Source organism: Oryx dammah, unplaced genomic scaffold (assembly GCF_014754425.2).
Source record: "Oryx dammah isolate SB20612 unplaced genomic scaffold, SCBI_Odam_1.1 HiC_scaffold_9, whole genome shotgun sequence".
Taxonomy (NCBI): Eukaryota; Metazoa; Chordata; class Mammalia; order Artiodactyla; family Bovidae; genus Oryx; species Oryx dammah.
The window spans coordinates 27,769,187-27,789,768 of record NW_024070193.1 but is presented as its reverse complement, the minus strand read 5'-3'; the positions used below and the strand labels follow the sequence as shown (position 1 = coordinate 27,789,768).

Sequence of the window (20,582 nt, the reverse complement as noted above, 5' to 3'; positions counted from 1 at the left end):
CCTTGACTCGTGAATAGATAACAAAACCTAGATACCCTCATTAAATGATGGTTCATTAAGTCTTGCCCAGACTCAAGGTTACAGCAATCATTCTGGAAGGGGTATGGCCATGTCTCTGGTCTGACTAGAAATCATGGAAAAGAGCACGCTTCCTTCGGGGTCCTCGGAGACATGTGACATGAGGTAGGCCCATCTCATTACAAGACAGGGGCTCATGCCTTCTGATTAATTCTCCCCTGAAAAGTGGAATTCTAATCTCTCCACACTCCTTCAATACTTGGTATAAACAGTGTATCTGTGGGCATCCAGGGACTGTCCGGTGAGAGAAACTTCTACTTTATAACTCTGTGAGTGTGTGATGGGGGATGGGATTGGATTTGGGCCACTGCCTGTTGCTTTTTATGAGCGATAGAGTGGAAGTGCACTAGCCAAGAACACAGGTTCTGGGGTCAGATGACCTAGATTTAGTTTTGGCCCTGCCCTTTGCTATATGGGAGATCCTGGGAAAGTTGTTTACCTTCTCTAAGAGTTCAGTACATCATTTATGAAATGTGTATAATGTAATACTTCCTTGGTATGGTATTTGTGAGCAGGAAATGACATATACCTAAAGCACTTGGAAATGCCAGCATGATTTCAGTGCAGAGTCAGTGATGCTTCTGTACCTGTTGTTGCAATCAAAGTGTACACATGAGAGAGCAGGATACAAATACAAAATGCTTCTGAAAAGCAGTGATCCGTGGTGTTGGGTTAAGATGGCTTATTTGTGAGAGACCTAGAGAACCATGGCGATGCTTTTGATGTGATGATGAATTGAACTTAGTTGTTTTCTCTTTGCTAAAAGTACAGTTGTTTTTCTGTGTATATTGTTTTTCTGTGTAGAGATGTTGAAATTTTTTTCTGCCAGGAGTTTAGTATTTTTGGTGGATGAGGTTCCAAGCACTAGGTGTTTGTCTGAAATGATATAGTGGGTAGAAAGAAAATTCTGAAACAAAGTCGGTGCCCAGTGAATATACATTGAAAGTTGAGGGACTAACTATTAGAATGCTGCTGCTGCTGCTAAGTCGCTTCAGTTGTGTCCGACTCTGTGCGACCCCATAGACGGCAGCCCAGCAGGCTCCCCCGTCCCTCGGATTCTCCAGGCAAGAACACTGGAGTGGGTTGCCGTTTTCTTCTCGAATGCATGAAAGTGAAAAGTGAAAGTGAAGTTGCTCAGTCGTGTACCACTCTTAGCGACCCCATGGACTGCAGCCTACCAGGCTCCTCCAACCATGGAATTTTGCAGGCAAGAGTGGGGTGCCATCGCCTTCTCCGAACTATTAGAATAACAGTAGCTAAAAGGTAACATTTCATGTGTGTATAGCTTGTCTAGACAAGCCCTTTACTTTTATGAATTTTCTTCTTTCATCCTCATAGCAGCCCAGTGCAGAGCAATTTTAGGAAGGTGGTGTGTTCCTCCCTAAAATGCAGAGGTGGAGCCTGTACTTGAATTCAGTTAAGGTTTAAAACTGAAACACATTTGTATGAAAATACAAAGGGGATTTAATACTTGAAACATAACTTTACATGAAAAATAAGAAATTTGGGGACTTTAAGGTAAATAAAACTGAAGAGAAGGAAGGAAAAGAAATTCTAAATATATTTCTTTTTTCCCCCAGCTTGTAAATGCACTGAAAACAGTATCTACATTTGAGGTCCAGATTGTTGATTATAAGTATAAGTAAGTAATAATCCAGTCTTGGGCAGATCCTGTCCTCTTCGGCTTTGGTGAGGGAGGAGCCTCCTCATCCTTTGGCAGGGAGATGAGGGAGGACTTTGTGAATGGGAGGTGTTGGCACTCGTGGATCTGGAAGGGACAAGTGGATACCATCGGTGAATGAAGTGGGCAGGTGAGGATGCCAAGCCTAGTGGACAGAAGTTCTTCCGCTGTGACAGGCCTGATGTTGCCACACTATCCCTTTTTAAAGAGAAGTGATGAATCCTATTTTCATTTGAAATTTCTGAATTTCTAAAGTCAGCAACTGGGGGACTTCCCTGGCGGTCCAGTGGTTAAGACTTCACCTTTCAATGTAGGGGCTGCTGGTTCAATCCCTGGTTGGGGAGCTAAATCCCACATGCCTTGTGCCCCCCGCCCCCAATCAAAACATAAAGCAGAAGCAATATTGCAACAAATTCAATAAAGACTTTAAAAATGGTCCACATCAAAAAAAAAAAAAAATCTTAAAACCAGCAACTAATTCCAAATTTTAAAAAACAGCATAAGCCTAAATTGCCCTATTAGCAGCTGGGTTTCATCTTCTGGCCTAAGATTAGTCATATGGGAATAATTTGAGGTTCATAGAACAGTATGAGATTCAAAAAAAAACTTATAAAATATTTATACTTTGGGGACTTCCCCAGTGGTTCCGCCTTCTAATGCTGGAAATATGGGTTAGATCCCTGGCTGGGGACCCAAGGTCCCACATGCTGTGGGGTGAGGCTAAAAATAAAAAGAAAAAAAATTTTTTTTTTTTACATTTCCTTTAAAATTCTAACACAAGTAAAAAGTTAGAAAGGTAGAATTTGCCTACCATTTATGTAGCCCCTGTTGATATAGATATTATATCATATGTTATATATTATGTAACCCCTGTCTACGTAACCCCTGTTGATATAGAAACTATAGGGCTATAAAAGTAATACATGTTCTTGATTGAAAAAGTCAAGCAGTATAGAAAAGTTCCAAAGGAAAGTAAAAATTTTTCTCTCTCTTTTTCACCAACCCACAGTCATAGTGTTGTTTTCCAAATTTAACAGCTTTTTTCTGTGTTAAAAAGTACACATTTACCAACATACAGTGCCTGACATGGTTTGGTTTAAACTTATCAGTAAGCCTGGGTGTTTAGCACCTCATCCGTTACATGTTTGTTCATTTCCACAACAAGTCTGTCAGGTACATGCCACAAGCTGGTCACCAGGCTTCGAAGCAGGAAGACAGTTTCGGAGGAAGCATGGCTGTGTTCCGACGTCAGACACTAAGTACAAATAAATAGCAGTTGCAAGAACAGCAGCTGTTTATTGAGACTTACTCTTTTTTCCTCCCCAACCTTTAAACTTTTTATTTTGTATTGGGGTAGAACCGATTAACAATATTGTGGTAATTTCAGGTGGACAGCAAAGGGACTCAGCCATACATATACATATATCCTTTCTCCCCCAAACTTCCCTCCTGTCCATGCTTCCAAATAACATTGAGCAGAGTTCCATGTGCTGTATGGTAGGTCCTTGTTGATTATCCATTTTAGTGTAAGCTTCCATACATGATCTTCCCAACTGTCCCTTCTCACCAACAGCCATAAATTCGTTAATCTAAGTCTGTGAGCGCTGACACGTATTCTTAATGCTTTCCTTGCTCTGTCTCATCTTCCTCTTTCAAGAGTCTTGTGAAGTTTCTGAAGCTATTTCTGACAGGTGACACTAACCTGATGGTGGCAATCCTCACTGCCACCTGAGGAGGTGCAGAGGCAAGAAGAGAGCCCAGGGTTAGTGACAGTGAATTCAGACCTTGCCAACCTGAGGGACATGATAGAAACTAATAGTGTTGAGCTTTGTTGAGTTTTGATCTACAGGCATTTCCCAGAAATGACCCCTCCACAGATGTGTTCCCTGGACAAATGCCCCTTGTTCTCCTCAGTATCGGTTGGCATCCCGGGGAAACTGAGGCACATGTACTTCATGTGAGACGCACTTGGGGCCTTTGTCTTCCTTCCCTTGTGCAGGTGCGGGATTTCTGTTCTGTCCTGAGAGGAAGCTCTTCAAAGAGGAGAAGCTGATTAAGAGGAAAGTTGCTTCCCCTTCTCCGATGCAAACAGATCTTGTTCATTTATTTTCCTTCACTGTGGGTGGGTGGGACTGGGAGATTGGATTCTGTTTTATTTATCAGAGTATGAGACTCTGTCTAGCATTTCTTCCCAGCCTCACTTCAGTGAACTTCTTTGGCTGTTGTTCTTGTTGTTCAGTCACTCAGTAGAGTCAGACTCTTTGCGACCCCATGGACTGCAGCACGCCAGACCTCCCTGTCCTTTACCAACTCCCGGAGCCTGCTCAGACTCATGTCCATTGAGTCAATGCTGCATTCCAACCATCTCATCCTCTGTGTCCCTTTTCCTCCTGCCTTCTGTCTTTCCCAGCAGCAGGGTTTTTTTCCAATGAGGCAGCTCTTCGCATCAGGTGGCCAAATCAAGAGGCTGTTTAGTTTTTCTTTGCTTTTTGCCATAAGGGTGGTGTTGTCTACATATCTGAGATTATTGATATTTCTCCCAGAGATCTTGATTCCAGCTTGTGCTTCATCCACCCTGACATTTCACATGATGTACTCTGCATATAAGTTAAATAAGCAAGGTGACAATATATGGCCTTGACATACTCCTTTCCCAGTTTTGAGCCAGTCTGTTGTTCCGTGTCCAGTTCTAACCATTGCCTCTTGACCTGTATACAGATTTTGCAGGAAGCAAAAGGTGGTTTGGTATTCCCATCTCTTTAAGAATTTCCCACAGTTTGTTGTGATCCACACAGTCAAAGACTTCAGTGTAATCAATAAAGCAGAGGTAGATGGTTTTCTGGAATTCTCTTGCTTTTTCTGTGATCCAGCAGATAGACAAATTTGGCAATTTGTTCTCTGGTTCTTCTGCCTTTCTAAATCCAGCTTGAACATCTGGGAGTTCTCAGTTCATGTACTGTTGAAGAGAATTTCGAGCATTACTTTGCTAGTGCTTGAGATGAGTGCAGTTGTGTGGTAGTTTGAACGTTCTTTGGCATTGCCCTTCTTTGCGATTGGAATGAAAACTGACCTTTTCCAGTCCTGTGGCCACGCTGAGTTTTCCAAATTTGCTGGCATATTGAGTACATCACTTTCACAGCATCATCTTTTAGGATTTGAAGTAGCTTACCTGGAATTCCATCACCTCCACTAGCTTTGTAGTGATGCTTCCTAAGGCCCACTTGACTTCACATTCCAGGAGGTCTGTCTCTAGGTGAGTGGTCACACCATCGTGGTTATCTGGGTCATGAAGATCTTTTTTGTATAATTCTTCTTGCCACCTCTTCGCAGTATTTTCTGCTTCTGTTAGATCCATACTATTTCTGTCCTTTATTGTGCTCATCTTTGCATGAAATGTTCCCTTGGTATCTCTCATTGTTTTGAAGAGGTCTCTAGTCTTTCCTATTCTGTTGTTTTCCTTTATTTCTTTGGACTGTTCACTTAGGAAGGCTTTCTTATCTCTCTTTGCTGTTCTTTAGAACTCTGCATTCAGATGGGTGTTTCTTTCCTTTTCTTCTTAGCCTTTTGCCTCTCTTCTTTTCTCAGCTATTTGTAAGTCCTCCTCAGGCAACCATTTTGCCTTTTTGCATATCTTTTTCTTGGGGATGGCTTTCATCACTGCCTCCTGTACAATGTCACGAACCTCTGTCCATAGTTCTTCAGGCACTCTGTCTATCAGATCTAATCCCTTGAATCTGTTTGTCACTTCCAGTGTATAATCGTAAGGGATTTGATTTAGGTCATACGTGAATGGTCTAGTGGATTTCCCTACTTTCTTCAATTTAAGTCTGAATTTTGCAATAAGAAGTTCATGATCTGAGCCACAGTTAGCTCCCGGTCTTGTTTTTGCTGACTCTATAGAGCTTATCCATCTCCGGTTGCAAGGAATATAATCAATCTGATTTCAATATTGCCCATCTGGTGATGTCCATGTGTAGAGTCATCTCTTGTGTTATTGGAAGAGAGTGTTTGCTATGACCACTGTGTTCTCTTGGCAAAAGTCTGTTAGCCTTTGCCCTGCTTCATTTTGTACTCCAAGGCAAAACTTGCCTGTTACTCCAGGTATCTCTTTACTTCCTACTTTTGCATTCCAGTTCCCTGTGATAAAAAGGACATCTTTTTTGGGTGTTAGTTCTAGGAGGTCTTGTAGGTCTTCATAGAACCATTAAATTTCAACTTCTTCGGCATTAGTGGTTGGGGCATAAACGGATTACTGTGATACTGAATGGTTTGCCTTGGAAATGAACTGAGATAATTTTGTTGTTTTTGAGATTACACCCAAGTACTGCATTTCAGACTCTTTTGTTGACTCTGAGGGCTTCTCCATTTCTTCTAAGGGATTCTTGCCCACAGTAGTAGATATAATAGTCATCTGAATTAAATTCTCCCACTCTCATCCATTTTAGTTCACTGATTCCTAAACTGTCAATGTTCACTCTTACCATCTCCTGTTTAACCATTTGCAATTTGCCTTGATTCATGGGCCTTTTGCCTCTTATTTTCATTTTAAAGTTTGCACATCTTTCAGTGTCTTGAATTCAAAGACCAGCACGCATAAAATTGTGAATTCATCTGTTGCACAGGCAGGAAAATGCCCTCATCATATCTGAGATAATTTTAGCGGTACACAGATGTCAATTGAATAAGTCAAATCATGCAAGCAAGAATTTATTTTATTTTTGAAAAGTTCCTGTATGATCTTAAGGAAATAGTTTTCAGTTGGTTGCTAAATATATCATAACATCACTGTAATGCTTGCTAATTCCACTTTTTAAAGAGAGAGTGAGCCTTGGGATCAGAGCTTTGCCTTGTAGTGTTACCTACCTACCTTGGAATAATGCTTTTTAGCTTGATTATACCCATTTTTACAGTTTTATGTCATGTGTTATTAGTTTTTCATTTAAGACAGGTATAAAAGTTTCCTTCTAAAATAAGAACATGCAAGTTTTAAAAAAGGCAAGCTTACCTTAGAAAAATGTTTATTTATTAAGTAAGCTGTTAGTTATGGGAGTAGGCTTGAAATTGGCAAATTCATGAGGAAATGTACTTTCAACTGGGAAAGACACTTGTATAAATGTTGTTACCATGAATCGTGAGCTTACTCAACTCAGTACTTTCCCTCTCCTCCCCTTTCTTTTGTTGTTCTTTATGTTCACAGGGAACTTGGGTTTTTAGATCAGCTGAGAATCACGCATAACACAGACATATTTATTGGAATGCATGGAGCTGGTCTTACCCATTTGCTTTTCCTTCCAGACTGGGCTGCGGTGTTTGAACTGTAAGTGTCCGGGGACACTTTAATATTGAGGCAGCTGATAATGCTTTTTCTGCTTGCTGAGACTTCGTTCAGAGCCTCAAAAGGCTTAATATTTAATTATTACAAAGAAGTCACATCATATATACATCTAGAAAGAAAAGAAAAAAAGACCTAAAAGTTTGAAGACTGCGATTAGCATCCTTAGCAAGCAAATAACCCTTTCCTCCCCCATCTCAGCAGGATTCGGGAGAGGTGAATCTGGTTTCCTTGCTCTGAGTGCATTCCTGTGTGCTTGTCAGCTGAAAGCCTCTCCCTGCCATCGGTGTAGTTATTGTGTGAAAAGAGAACCTGTGTGTTGCATACCCATGTTCATAGCAGTGGTATCTCATTAGCCAAGTGGTAGAAGAAACTCAGTTGCCCGTTGACTATGGAACGGGTAAATGAAATGTGATGCAGACTCAGACATACCCAGTGGAATACTATTTAGCCTTACAAAAGAAAGAAATCCTGTCTCGTGCAGTGACAGGGATGGACCTCGAGGACATTATGTTAAGTGAAACGTTATTCTGAAAAGCGCGAATACTGTATGATTTCACTTTCACGAGGTACGTAGAGAAGTCAGATTCATAGAGACAGAAAGTAGAAGGGCGGGTGTCAAGAACTGGTGGGAGAGGTGAAGTGTTTAATGAGGACAGAGCTTCACTTTTGCGTGATGAAAGTGTTCTGGTGATTGGTTTTAACAGTGAGCTGTATGTATTACTGAACTGTACACTTAAAAATGGTTAAGGTGGCAAATTTTATGTCATGTGTTTTCTACCACAATTTAAAAAGAGAGAGAGAAGGTTTGAGTATCTGTACTTTTAGTGAAGAACACAGCTCCAGTAACATAAGCCAACCTCTTTGCCTGGTGCTCAGAGGCACCATACCGTTCCACGGGCCTGTTTGATTCCATACACACACAGGAGACTGAGGCCTAAGGTGAAAGTAATGTTCCCACAGCGTTCCTCTAACTCGGTGCTTGGTTGTGGAGACGTGGACCTCTCTCCTTTAATAATTCTACTCTGGATACCAACAGTGATTGCTGTTACCTGATTTCTTCCCCTTGTAATTAAATATCTTGATTTTGTGGTTGTATTTCAAAAATAACTTGGCATTTAAATGAGAGACTATTTAGAAAAACATTTGTCATGAACTTTCAACACCCTGCAAAACTCTTAAAAATAAATATATATGTTAGAGAAATAGCTAGATCATTGTGGATTCAATTTTAGTTCTTCCTTTCTCCCCGAGAAAGAGGGGGGAAAGAGAAAAAGGAAGGAAGGAAAGAAATGTCACTGAGACATTTCAGTCCTTGGAGGTCAGCAGTCTTGGGATCAGTTTCTTTTGGAGAATGTGTTACCCACCCACCTCAAGGCCATGTTCCTATGCACAAAGCTGGGGTTATTAGGAGCTGATATCAAGTTCATAGGCCTGTTGATAAAAAATCTCCTCCATTCTTTAATCCTGTTCTGCTTTTTGAAAGTTAGGATGATTTAGTTATGCAAATATTTTTATTTTATTTTTTTTTAATTTTAATTTTTATTTTTTTTATTTTATTTTTTTTTTTGCAAATATTTTTAAAATAATCTGTTTCACTCTTGTGTGTGTGTTTTGTTTCTATAAACAAGTTTTATTTATATACCATACTATAGTTCACTCATGTAAATCATATAATTCATTGCTTTTAAGATATTGACAGAGTTGTGCAACCACCACCACAATTTTACAAGATTTTCATTGCCCCCCAGAGAAAATCAGTCCTTTTCAGCAGTTACTCTCATTCCATCTTCCTCCCAGCCCCTGGAAACCACTAATCTCCTTTCTATCTCTGTAGATTTACCATTATGGACATTTCACAGAAGTGGAGTAATGCAATATGTGGGCTTTTTCTTACCAGCTGCTTTCACTTAGTATTGTGTTTTCAAGGTTCATCCACGTTGGGGCGTGGATCAGTGCTCATTCCTTTTTACTAGCAATAATTCCTTGTATGGTTATATACCACGTTTTATTTATCCATTCGTCAGTCGATAGACATTGATTCTCTTCACCTTTTGGCTATTGTGAATAATGCTGCTATGAACATGAATCTCTCTCTCTTTCTTGTGTACTGTTTATACAGTCTTTTTGCAAGAACATATTTGGGTGGTGAATTTTTTTCCCCAAAGAACTGTGGATTGGTCAAAAATCCCAGGCCAAAGCCCCACGTACAGATGCCCTTGTGTCCTTAGGTACAACTGTGGAGATGAACGTTGTTACTTGGACCTGGCTAGGCTGAGAGGTGTCCACTACATCACTTGGCGAAGGCAGAACAAAGTCTTTCCTCAAGATAAGGTAAAGTTCAATGACAAAAATCATCTTGTTTTATTTTTTAATTGGCTTAAAGTGTCTAATTAAATTGCAAACTGTCTTTAAGCTTCAATCCAAAGATAAAACCGTTCTTTGGAATCGTGAATTGTTTTTAATATTTGCAAACTTGTAGGAGAGGGGAAGTTAATTATTCTCTATCTTTATGTGGAAAAGTGACCTTCATGAAATTTGGGACTAGAGAGATCTGTTAAATTATTTAGAGACAGGATCTGCAAACTATAGACCAGTGGGCTATATCTGGCCCTCCACTTGTTTTTATAAATAATGCTTTATTGGGACACAGTCCTTCTCTTCTGTTCACATGTTTTTTATGACTCCTTGAGCACTTCAGTGGCAGGGTTGAATAATTGTGGTGGAGACTCTGGGGTCCACAGAGCTGAAGAAAGTACATGCTATCTGGCCTATTACTGAAAAAAATTGCCAGCCTCTGATGTAGAGCATAAATTAAAATAGTTGCTTTTGGCCAAAGTGAAGTAATTTTATTCTTGTTCATAAAACCACATGCTTAACAGCTTACAAATTTGTCTTTTGCTATTTTTGCAGGGCCACCACCCAACTCTGGGGGAGCATCCAAAGTTTACCAACTATTCTTTTGATGTAGAAGAATTTATGTACCTTGTCCTTCAGGCTGCAGATCATGTATTGCAACATCCAAAGTGGCCATTTAAGAAAAAACATGATGAGCTATAAATCTGTTGAGTCTTCTTGCCAAAAGGGAGTTTTTGAGCAGTCCTGCACCCAGACTCACTTCACAGTTAAATAGGTAAAACAGCCTGTTATCTCCTAGCCCCAAATCACCTTTTTTTTTTTAAAACAAAACAAAACAAAACCAATACAATGCCTTCAGGATATTACTTATGTCTTTTATAGCTTTTAAGTGTTTTGTTTGATTTTTGTGTTATTGCTATTTATCAAGATATTATTTTTGCACTGAAAACTTTACTTTTTATAGTTCAAAAATTGGGCCTGGGCTCACTGGTATCATTGAGCTTTTTTCTTAGGGATGCCAAAGTTTGCAACTTTCTTAGTTTTAGAAATTGTAAGTGTTTTTGTAGAATACCATGAGACATCATTTTAGAGGCTTCCAACTTGATAATGATATGTTTGAGTAAAATCACAGCTCATTTCTTTGCCGTAATTTGTTCATAGCACTGTTCTTAGTTGGACAGGAAAACATGCAATGTACACACACACACTACTGTTCATAGTTGGAAAGGAAAACATGCAACACACCCATGCACTCACACACACACACGGTTGTGGTTTTTAGGACCAAGCTATAGGACTGTGTTATAGATCAAACAGTATTATAAATAGATCTGTTTTATTCTTATCAGAGTCCAAACTTCGTCCCAATGAATTCTCTGTTATATCCTTATAGTCAACGCCAGGTTATAGTCATCCAGAACCTGAATAAATCATGCTGTTTCCTTAAGTCATATTCATATATTTCATATGCAAATCATGTTTTCCCCACATGTAACAACCACATATGATAAAAACAAATGAGAACGTTCTTTAGAACGGTTTTATGTATCTTCTAGCTGGTTCCCACCGGCTCCTTCTTAGCTGTGGAGAGCATTTATGTATGAAACAGTGGTTTCATTATGCACATATTTGTAAGTGCATATACCTGTGTGTACCCGTCTACCTCTTTTAGCATGGAACTATTCCAGTGTTTGATTTTGCAAACATCAGGTTAGCCACAAGTAGAGATTTTTTTTCCCCTATAAAAAAAGTAAAGGCAAAAAAGGGTAAAGACACACGTGAATTAGCCTGTTCAAAATGAATAAGAAGCCATAAGAAAGTGTCATAGATTAAAAAGTGTATCTGACAGCCACCCCTACTCCCTCAATGAGATTCACTTCTTACTGTTTATGAACCTTCAATTTAGTGGTTGGAAACCACGGATTTATTTTATTGCAGAATGTGAAGTTTACATTTTATTAACACTGAGTAATCTCATTTAGAGACTAGCAACTTCTATTTTTTTAAGTAAGGAATTAACAAAGTACAGCAGAGCTAAATTTTTTTTTATGTTTTAGAGTAGTTAAAAGAAAAAAGAATATACAGCAGACAAGTGACCTGAGAATCCTTAAATATTTATTATCTGGACCTTTACAGAACACATTTGCTGACTCCTGCTTTAAAGGATTATCAACATTCTTCTAGAGTTAAGGAATATTTATTTAAATATTTGTAAATGAATTAATGAATCACTGTAGCAGTAGCTTTGATTTGAGACCTTTACAATATTTAAAAAAATTTACAACATGACTTTTGAAATGATTGGTGTTGCTGCTGTTCTTTGTCCCAAATACTGAGTATCCATTGAGAAGATCATTCACATGAAAGGAATTGTCAAGGCTATGTTGCATGTTTAGTCAGAGAGGCAGAAACATCTAAAAAAAATGGCCTGGAAAAAAAAGGTTTCAGCATTTATCTTCTTACCTCATTTTAAGAAGTGTTTGGCAATGTGATTCTGTAGATGAGCAAGAATTTTAGACATTGAAAACAATTTCATAATAAAATGTTACATTTGCATATTTCACAAAGAAACAGTATGTTTTATAGAAATGAGAAAATACACTAGGTACTTTATGTAATTCACTTTTATCAGACTTTCTTTTTGATGGGAGCAAAAGAAGGTCTTCAAATTGTTATAAAATTTAAAATGTTAAGACTGCTCTTTTTATTAAGTCTTTGAAAGAGATGCATGTCATTGTTTGTACATTTGGGATATGGCTTTAGAATAAATCTTTTTATATTTTATTTGAACACCAGACTATTTTCAGGATTTTCTGTGTCTGAATGTCAGATGTTTACCTTTTTTTTTTTTTTTTGGGTGCAATCTGGTCGCTCTAGATTATGTGAATTGAGTAGGTCAGTGACAATTCAATTTAAGGAAAAGTTGTACCTTACAATTATTTAGCAGTTTATTATGTGATGCTTTCATGGTATATTGCATAATCTGTATAAACTTAACTTAGTTGTTCCCATTTTTTACTGTGACAAAAGTCAGATACTGTTTAGGGGACCTCCTTAAAGATCACATGTCTTCTGATTCCACATCTATAGTCCTACATTTATACACCAGATTATGCGGTAAATATTGATGGAGCAACTACTGTGTACATTTCTACTCTAGGTTCTGGGGATACAGAAGTAAGTGAGAAGAACAGAAAAAAATCCTTGCCTTCATGGCCCTTGCTTTCTGATGGAGGAGACAGATACTAACATAAATAAGGAAAATATACTGTGTGTTGGATGTTGATACAAGCATGGTATGGACAAAACTAAAACAGGAATGAGGGCTCTGGAGCTCTGGGAGGTGGGTAGAGTCCAGCACACTTAGGTAGAGGGTCAGGGAAGTCCTTGTTGAGGTCACCTTTGAGTGAGGACTTAAAGTACCTAAAGGAGGAAGCAATGTAGATAGCTGGCAAAGAGTATTCCAGGATGACAGAATAGTATGTGCGAAGGTCCTGAGGCAGGAGGGTACCCAATATGTTTGAGGAACAGCCAGGAAGCCAGTATGGGGGCAGAGGAGATGAGGTCAAAGAGGTAATGGGCCTGGTGTGCAAATGGCAAGGCTCTTGTCCTTTGATGGTGATGAGATGGGACTCATTGAAGGGAATCTCAACAGGAGGAATGGCCTGACTTTGAAGAGGAGAACTGTAGCTATTATGCTGGGAAGAGACTCTGGAGAAATGTTTCAGGTTGTGTACCCTGGGGAACAGACTATGGGGTGTAAATTTGTATGCAGGTGGTGTGTTGGGGAAGATGCTCCTTGATGGACACCTGGAAGGAAGTAAAGGGACCAGACTGGGGTGGAGGGAGCCATGGAGCTGCAACACAATTGCAAGTGAGGTCACAGGGAGGCACTGTAGAGCTGATTGTAAACGCTGGAGATCCTCATAGCACTGAATCCCTGAATACCGACATTTCTCCAGAGGGGTGTTGTCTGGAGCAGGGCAGCTCTCTTCAGCTGAAGGCAGTTCCTGGAGAGGAGCTTGGTGTGATCCATCAGTGGTCAATATTCCCATTGCAGTGGTGGTGGGTGGATCTCCCAGGCCCTCTACAGCGTCCATAGTGCGATGTTACCATTCAGAGTGTTCCACTCTTCTACTGCCTGCCAATAGAAAGTTATAGCTAAGGCTTCATTTGATTCAGACTTTGTTTTAAAGACTCCTTGAAGACAGTTCTGTGTACTTCATATGGTAGAAGGTGAGAGTGGCTTTGTAGACCATATGAGTTCTCTGTCCCATTTTATTATGTATTGGTCCCCACCTCTAATCTTTTAACAAACGTAAAAAACATTCTTCGGGATATTTAAACAGGTTAAGGAACTTGCCCAAAGCCATGAATTAGATATAGGGCTTTCTTTTTGAAGGAATTTAAACAGAGGTAATGTAGGAAGTAAAGGATGAAAGGAAGGGAAGGAAAGAGGGAAGGAGGGAGGGAAAGAAGGAAAGAGAAGAGAGAAGTTGGGTGGAAAAGAAAATAGAGAAAGTAGTCCTGGTGTGAGGCTATTCCTTGCAGTTACAATATAGTTTTCTCTGATACACACTCAATGGAGAGAGAATTTGAAAAACACTTGCTTTTTGAAACTAAGAGCAATAATCATCAGATCAGGTATGGTTGCCTTGGAGAAACCAGTCTTTCAGAATACTATATTCACAACCAAGGGCTATTGCCAGACACTTTAATATCGTCTTCCTCTGTTAGCTTATTGGGGCATGGCGTAAGATGTCATAAGCACGCTTGTCATGGAGGAAGTGGCTTAGAGCTTGGCTGTGGTTATGTGGGCCCTCTTTGGACGGTAATGCACATTTTAACCATGAGGTGGCAGTCAAGCCCTTCCAAATGGCCTCTCTGCACTCTGAAAGCCTGGGTATAATAATCTCTTTGTAGATTCCAGACACCTGAGTGCCAGGAGTAAGGCCTTGCTTCTGTGTGTGATGTATTTTTTTCATCCCTGATTTGAGGTAAAGTGGGAAAATTATCCTGGACAGTTTTCAGATTTAAGTGTGGAATTTCTTAGCTGCAGCCAATTCCTGAACCCTTTGTACCATCTCCTGATCGTCCCGTGGAAAGAGCATTTGGTCTTGGGAAGTGATTTCTAGTGACAGAAACTGTTCAGTGGAATGCAGTCTCATTGATGCGAAGGAATTTTCTTGGGTAGAGAGCTCTATTGTAGGATCTCTAGATAGCCCATTAGTTCCTCAGTCCTTTTTAGGACCTAAATTCGTTGTTATATTGGGCTTGATAGGTTATTGTATATATAAGTGCTGTTATCATTGAGCAGAACCAGACTGTAAGTGGAAGAGTTCTTGGGCTTGTGTTTAGTTGCCCGGTCATGTCTGACTATTTGCGACCCTTTGGGCCGTAACCCACCAGGCTCCTCTGTTCATGGGATTTTTCAGGCAAGAATACTGGAGTGGGTCGCCATATCCTTCTCCAGGGGATATTTCCACCCCAGCGTCTCTTACGTCTCCTGCATTGGCAGGCAGCTGCTTTACCCACTGAGCCGACGGGGAAGCCCAGTGTAAACGAAGTTCATTGAGGTCTAAATGCCAAGAGTGGTACCATGTTAATTAAAGAGGAGTTTTTAGCACAAACAAAGGGGTATTAATATCGAGTCTTTACGTGAATCTGACCCATGCAGTTCTCCAGGTATTTGCTATTATTTGTTTTTTACAACCATGAATTGCAGTATTTGGGGATGTTTTTGCTGAAAAGGACCTTGAGATCCTTTGTAGCTTTTGTTCATTTCAGTATGGTTTGTTGACTGCCCACCAGTAACGGGAACTTCCAGACCAAGAGAGAAAGTTCCTGGGAGAAGCATGTTTTGTAGACCCAGGAATTCAGCTCTAGGAATCAGAGGGCTCTGACTCCTCAGCCTTGCACATCCCTTGCAGCTATGTGATCAGGGGTTTGTTGCTTAGTGTTATGAAGCTTCAATTTTCTCATAAATTAATGGCAATATCTATTAGGCAGGGTGATTTACGGGTAAAAAAAATAAAGTCACACTCGTTTAGGGCTTGGTGCATACTATCTGTTCAGTAAATGCTATTATACTATGGAACATATAGAACTGTTATTATTTAAAGCTCTAGTACATGGAAAGCGGTTAAATTTTGAATCTCCAGACTTCTCCCCACACGAAATTATGTAGATTCTCAGAGGTGCCATTAGCTGACTCTCTTTGGTCAAATGTTCCCAGGTGTCCCATTGCACAGGGATTGGGAGCTGCTGGTCTAGGACAGAGTGACAGCTCTTGGCAGTAGATAGGTCAGGAGGTCTAAACCAGTACTTGTCAAAGTCTCTTCCACTGGGTATCCTTAAGATGTTGCATAATAAACAGTTTACCAGGGAAATACTGCCTCAAGTCGAGTTGTTTCTTGTAGAGTTTATCCCCACCTTTGACACACCCGTGCCCACTGTGAGTTTCTAAATAGGAGGAGGTCATATGTGCTGTTTCCAGATTCATTTGACCACTGGGTCTCTTTCTCAGGGAGCTTGACGACTGCTGTTACAAGAGTCCCCCTCCAGGCAGGCTTCTCTCAGTACTGGCCACGGCTGTCTCCCCTCCTGGGGAACGGGTAACAGGCAGTGCTTTCGGCATGAAGCCGATCCCAGTTTGTGAGTTCTGTCAGTTGTGCTACCCGATCACAACTGACTGGACCCGGCATCAGTAGCTGAGCCAATTCTCTCCAGTCGGGAGGTTGTAAGATAAAAGGTAAAGAAACGACCCAGGTCCCTTCGGCAGGGCCATTTGGATGGAAGACGTGAGGAGGATGCCAAGGTTTCTGGAACCAAGACACCAGATCTGAGCTATTGGTGCTTTTTTGTATCAAGTACAATTACGAGCTGGTCTTCAGTTCTTCGTGAGGCCACTTGTACATTCAGGTCATGCATTGGGTGCCCTCTTCCAGCCTGAAAGAACCTAACCCACACAGCCATGCCTGACTCCAGGAGTGACTGTCCCACCCAACACCACGGTGATGGGAGGACATGGACCCAGACATTCTTATTCCAAGTTTAAAGCCGCACTGCGACCCCATCACACCATTGCCTCTCAAGCTGAGATTGATCAGCAGGACAAGCAGAGGTAAAAAATAATGGTAGTTTCCAGAAAAATCTGGGAAGTAAATGTGAAGGACACACATGTAGAAGTCCTTAATGGTCTTAGGTAGAAATTGGAGCTGGGCAGAGGGTTAAATAATGGTGCCTGAGAAATCAGGCCAGTTTGCCATGAGGCAGCTGGATGAGGACTCAGCAAAGAGGAGATGAAGTTAAAGGTGAAGTTTCTAAGTCTCAGAAGAAAACCTTAAAGTGGATAGGCAGTAAATAAAGCCGAGGACAAGTGTGAAAGGAGGGAATTACTAGACACACATTGTACAGGTCAGAGAAAAGGCAGGAAAAGGCCAAGATAACATTGAAAAGCTTGCGGAAAAGGGAGACTGAGGGGGACGATGCAAACACTGAGGAAGCCGGTACGTCTCTTACTGCAGCAACCCCTCCAGCCCCCAAGGGCGGCAGAAAATGGGGAGAAAAGCACGAAAGCACCGATTCACAGTGAAAGCCATTCTGCACTGATAGAAAAATGTAAATCCTCCAGAGAAATATCTTTATCTACGCACCGTTTTTCAAAAACGCAGGGAATATTCAGCAACATTCTCAGGGAGAGAATTTACACAAGATGCTTTTAGAAGTGTTTATGGTTCACTTGGTGGAAACGGGCCCGGGAGTTTTTCCTCCTGCAGTTCACAAGGATGTCAATGCATCCTCTTGCCTGTGAAATTAAAAGTAAGATGTGATGGTGGCGCGTCCTTACTGCCATCACCACACTGAGACGTGGAGCCCAGATGGGATTTCCGTTCTGCCTGGCAGGTGTCTATGCAAATAAGCTGCCTTTCAGAAATTGCTGGGTAATACTATCATATTGACTTTGTACTAGTTATATGTTCTTGGGTAGTCATACTTTTGCAATTCAAATAGCAGTCTGTTGAAAAGAGTTTTATGATGGCTGCTACTTGGTGCAGGCAATAAATCTGAGGGACCAGGAATAAAAGTAATAGGCAGAGAAAGGCACCCATTCTTTTACAGCTATGCTTGAGACTGATGAGAAGGGCCAATAGCTGGGAAGCGTCTTACAGTCTCCTTTTATCTTTTTGCTGCTGCTTCTTTAGTTCTTTTTTTCTTCTTCCTCATCTTTTTCCCCCTTTACCCCCCACCCCAAATATTAGCATTTATAAGTTTGCTTTTGGGGGTCTTCCTTGGTGGTCCAGTGGTTAAGAATCCTCCTTGCAGGGGACGCAGGTTTGCTCCCTGCTGCGGGAGCTGAGATCCCACCTGCCATAGAGCAGTTACGTCTGTGTGTCCCGCAACTATTGAGTCTGCGCAGTACAGCCCCAGCGCTGCAACTACTGAGCTTGCGCCCTGGAGCGAGGAACCACAACTACTGAGCCTGCATGTGCAACTGCTTAAGAACACATGCCCTAGAGCCCGTGCTCCACCAACAAGAGAAGCCACTGCCAGAAGGCTGAGCACCACAACTAAGGACTAGCCTCCGCTCGCCATAACTAGAGCAAAAGCCCACACGCAGCAATGAAGAGCCTAGGCTGCAAGGACCCAGCGCAGCCCCTGCTCCCCGCCAAACGTCTGCGCTCTTGGTGAAAGTCAAGACCCGGTCAGGAACCCTACAGGAAGGTTTGGACTTGTTGGTTCCTAGTGACGGGCATGGTGATATTCATGGTCACCCTTGGTGGTAAGACGTTGCAGCAGACTTGCCGCTGACTCTTCTGGGCTGGCCATTGGAGTGGCCGCATGGGACCCGGGGGTAACATCTACTTCCCCTACTCAGTTCAGACTTCCTGAGGTTGCCCCCCTCCCCCATCCTCTGCAGGGAAATGATGTCAGGCAACTGCAAACACATGAGGTCTTAGGACAAAAGGTAGCTTTGCAGAGCCATAATGAGGAGCAGGGTGGCGGAGCAGTGGAAAGCAAAGACTCTGGCCTACCATTGACTACCCCAACGACCTAGGGCAAGCCACTGACACTCAGGGAGCCTCAGTTTTCTCATCTGTGAATGGACACTACTCAGGGGACCAACCTGAAGGTTGTTGTGAGGCTGTATTTGGTCCTTGTATCTGCATGGCACTTCGTGGCACAAACAGCTGTGAGGATAGAGGAGCCTGATCTTAATCAGGTTATCACGCAGGTGAGGGTGTGTAAGGATAAACAGTGGGGCTGCCTGGAAGGGGAGGAACTTGTAACTAAGAGATGCCGTGCCCTGGGGTGAGAGGTATGGTTCTTCACAGGCAAAAATAAGGTAGCACACCTGGGGTCTGGCACCCAGGGAGGCCTGCTAAGCTGGGAGAGGAGCTGGGAGGTGGAAGAAGGAGAATAGGAGGCAGATGACGAGGAGGAAGACGGAGACCCACAGGAAGCCTGGGTCCTCGGCCCGTGAGCGTCGGAGAAACCTCTAGGTGATGACACCTGAGCCTGAAAGACCCTGAGGACAGTGGCCGCTGAGGTCTGCTTGATTCAGTGATGGACTGATAGTCCTGTGAGGTGGAAAAACTCCTAGACACCAGGCAGCCTTCAGACAGAAGTTGCAGAGGCTCCAGGGCTATCAGACTTGAACTTTGCTTCCAACTGAGTGGTTTCGTCAGCATCACCTGAGAACCTCACCAACGGCAAAGGCCTGCCAGCCAGCCTGCCTTCTCCTGGCCTCAGGATTCGCAGCTACCTGGATTCAAACTTTGCTTCTGCCCCTTCAGTCTGTGATTAAACGGCAAAAGGTACGTGATCTATGCAAATATATGCACATATTAATATGTAAGCCCAAGGATCAATTATGTAAAGTGGCCAAGGGGTCGCTCTGCCAGGAGGGAGGTTCTTCTGGGCCTCACTCTAATGTCTTTTTACAAAATGTGTGCATTCTGAATGCTGGGGAAGTGGGGATTCATTTGTTTGCTAAAAGTGTTTAATAATGGATTGAAACTTCAAGAAATCCTAGTATAGCCCAGAGTTTTCAATTATGTAGGAAAATGACTAAGGTGGGGAGGGGAAATCAAATGTTGTGGTCTGTGGGTGAGTTGGAAAAGAATGTCCAGACATGAGACGGAATGAGAGGAGACTAGAGTTTGTTAGAGTGGGAGACGCTGTTAGAGCAGTGGGCCAGCTTGTGGGAGAGCCGACCCTTTTGTGGGCCAGTAGCCAATTTTTATAGCCTCAAGACAGAAAAAATTCCTACTGGAAGGGTGGCATTAGGTAATTGGTTAGGATGCTATAGGGTGGTAATAGGATGGATATTTTACCTAATACGGGTTCAATGAAGTGACTGGTTTAGATCCAGAGGCTCATGGCAACAGTTGCTATGGGGCTCGGTCAGTTCTGGAGATTTTTGTCCTTTGACCTTGGTACAGGGCTCCACACCAAAGCTGTGTGTGTTTATTTATTTATTTATTTATTAAGAATTAAAGTGAATTGCTGTCTGTTGGAGGGAGAGGGGAACTTGAGGCAGGTGTCATTTATGATGTTATCGCTCAGGGACACATGGTTGAGAAGGGCTCTGCCTGGACTAGGATTTGTCTCAGGGAAGCCCCAAGCCTGCTCCTCCCCCCACTGCTTTTTAAATTGAAGTACAGCTGCTGTATAATAATATGTTTCATGTGTATAGCATAGGGATTCACAGTTTAAAAGTTATATTCCAAAAAAGGAGTTACATTCCATTTACAGTTGTTACAAAGTATTGACTATATTCCCCATGTTGTATAGAATATCTTGGCAGCTTGTTTATTTTATACATAGTAGTTTGTGCCTCTGAATTCCCTGCCCTTAGCTTACCCCTCCCCACCTCCTTCTCCCTGCTGGTAATGGCTCTTTTGTTGCCTCATATCTGTGTCTATTTTGTTTTTGTTACGTTCATTAGTTTGTTCTTTTTTGTAGATTTCACATATAAGGGATATGATACAGTGTTTGTCTTTTTGTGTCTGACTTATTTCAGTAAATGTAATACCCTCCAAGTCCATCCATGATGTTGCACATGGAAAAATTTCTTTTTTATGGTTGAGTGGTATTCTGCCTCTAATTTAAACGTTCATCTGTCATTGG

The 20,582-nt window shown here is 41.7% G+C and overlaps 1 protein-coding gene across 2 annotated transcripts in view; it reads left to right on the top strand.

Moving 5' to 3' along the window:
- Positions 1–20,582, top strand: part of EOGT (EGF domain specific O-linked N-acetylglucosamine transferase) — a 57,774-nt gene that overhangs the window by 28,838 nt on the left and 8,354 nt on the right. Inside the window, exons 14-17 of one of the 2 annotated variants that reach the window (XR_005722220.1) lie at positions 1,659–1,720; positions 6,957–7,076; positions 9,323–9,425; positions 10,005–10,224. Coding sequence is in view for 1 of the 2 variants with exons in the window: in XM_040247222.1 (XP_040103156.1) it covers positions 1,659–1,720; positions 6,957–7,076; positions 9,323–9,425; positions 10,005–10,151 (432 nt within the window). In the remaining variant the exon portion in view is untranslated. Of the gene's footprint in view, positions 1–1,658; positions 1,721–6,956; positions 7,077–9,322; positions 9,426–10,004; positions 12,240–20,582 lie in introns of those variants that run through there. The other variant, XM_040247222.1, reaches the window with a different exon arrangement.